Below are 1994 nucleotides of genomic sequence, written 5' to 3'. Positions count from 1 at the left end.
CCAACCTGTCCTTTGTGGACATCTGCTTCACCTCCACCACTGTCCCCAAGATGCTGTGGAACATCCAGACTCAGAGCAAGATCATAACCTATGAGGATTGCATCACACAGATGAACTTTTTCATAATCTTTTCAGTGTTGGATGACTTTCTCCTAAGTGTGATGGCCTATGACCGGTTTGTGGCCATCTGTCACCCCCTGCACTACATGGTCATCATGAACCCCCGGCTCTGTGGACTGCTGGTTCTGGTGTCCTGGATCATGAGTGTCCTGTATTCCTTGTTACAAACATTAATGGCATTGCAGCTGTCCTTCTGTACAGAGGTGGAAATCCCCCACTTTTTCTGTGAACTCAATCAGATAATCCAACTTGCCTGTTCTGACACCTTTCTTAATGACATGATGATGTATTTTGCAGCTATGCTGCTGGGTTGTGCTCCCCTGGCTGGGGTCCTTTACTCTTACTCTAAGATAGCTTCCTGCATTCGTGGAATATCATCAGTGCAGGGCAAGTATAAAGCACTTTCCACCTGTGCATCTCACCTGTCAGTTGTCTCCTTATTTTACTGTACTGGCCTGGGAGTGTACCTTAGCTCCGCTGCCACCCAGAGCTCCCACTCAAGTGCTGTAGCCTCGGTGATGTACACGGTGGTCACGCCCATGCTGAACCCCTTCATCTACAGCCTGAGGAACAGAGACATAAAGAGGGCTCTGACACGTTCTATGGGGTGGCAGCTACAAAAGGGCTAATTGTTCTGGGCTGAAGAATTTCCCATGATTGCTGGCCAAAAAGTCTTTGACTCAAGTTGTGATTTTTTAAGCAAATTCTGGACTTAGAATTTGTTTCCTTCATTTACTTCCTGGAAGTTTCTTTAACTACTCAGTATAATTTAGCTACTTATTTATCAAGTTTTTCCTTCTCTCTGATATCCAACAATATTCCCTTCATTTTCTTCCTTTATTTCTTGATTCCCAACCTGTGGTATGGAAAAATTAGAAATTCCCATTTATCTCATTAAGCTGCTTGGATTTCTTAAGAATAATTTCTTCCCAAATGACAAAAATCACCCCATGCAATATGTCTTTAGTTTTACTAAAAAAAAAATAGCCATTTGTTACCATTCTGATGAAAAAATTAAATTTGGTAAGTAGCTCATTTGTTTCTATTTTATTCTGTTCTATTCTGTTCCATTCCATTCTGTTCCATTCCATTCCATTCCATTCTATTCTGCATCTGAGACCACCGTTTTTCACTTTATGTCTATCAATCTTTTGTATATCACTACCTTAGCTGCTCTTCTTGATGTGTTTCATAACAGGCCATTGGTTTTATTCTCCTAACTAGGATCTTGTTCTCTTCTCAAACTGTATGTCCCCATTGTTTACATGGTCACTGGCAAAACTGATTATCAAACACTTGTCTGCCAGCGGAGTGTACACAGAAAAGGAAATCTGAATGAATAGAATGACTTAATATGGGCTTCGAGTCAAAGATGATCTTGATTATGATAAAGCAAATTTTAAATTGTCCTTTGTACTACTATGCATGCATTTCTTCTCAAGTTGTACGTCTCTCAATCAAGTATGGAATACCAGCAGCAGTGTTTAAGGACATTTATCTGCGGGAGTGAATGGTGAGTCAACTTGTTACAAGCAAAAGACTTATAAATAAAAACTATAAAATATTGCTGAAAGAAATTAAGGAAGACATAAATAAATAGGATGGCATCCTTGTTGGTGTTTTGAAATTTTAAATTCAAAATTTAATTTTCAGATGGACTTAAAAAAAATTTCCCCACCCCCCCATTTGTCATTTTCATAATGACGTTCTTTTTTTTTCTTATAAAAGTATTTTTTTAATAAATCGATGTATTTCAATGTTGTTAACATGATAACCCAATGCTATATATCAAGGTAGCAAAAGTGAAATTCCTGGTAGTTTTATATAAACACTATGAATGACAGTACATTTGCATTCAACTTCACAAGAAATGA

At 38.4% G+C, this 1994-nt stretch overlaps 1 protein-coding gene across 1 annotated transcript; it reads left to right on the top strand.

Moving 5' to 3' along the window:
• Positions 1-2: 2 nt before the first annotated feature.
• On the top strand, positions 3-749 carry LOC115274382 (olfactory receptor-like protein OLF4; the record flags this gene model as incomplete). Its single annotated transcript, XM_029917832.1, has 1 exon — positions 3-749. A coding segment is annotated over one exon (747 nt), but the record flags the coding sequence as incomplete, so codon positions are not given.
• Between the last annotated feature and the right edge of the window lie 1245 nt (positions 750-1994).

Source organism: Suricata suricatta, chromosome 12 (assembly GCF_006229205.1).
Source record: "Suricata suricatta isolate VVHF042 chromosome 12, meerkat_22Aug2017_6uvM2_HiC, whole genome shotgun sequence".
Classification (NCBI taxonomy): domain Eukaryota; kingdom Metazoa; phylum Chordata; class Mammalia; order Carnivora; family Herpestidae; genus Suricata; species Suricata suricatta.
The sequence above is the reverse complement of the archived record's forward strand: the minus strand, read 5'-3'. Positions and strand labels throughout refer to the sequence as shown.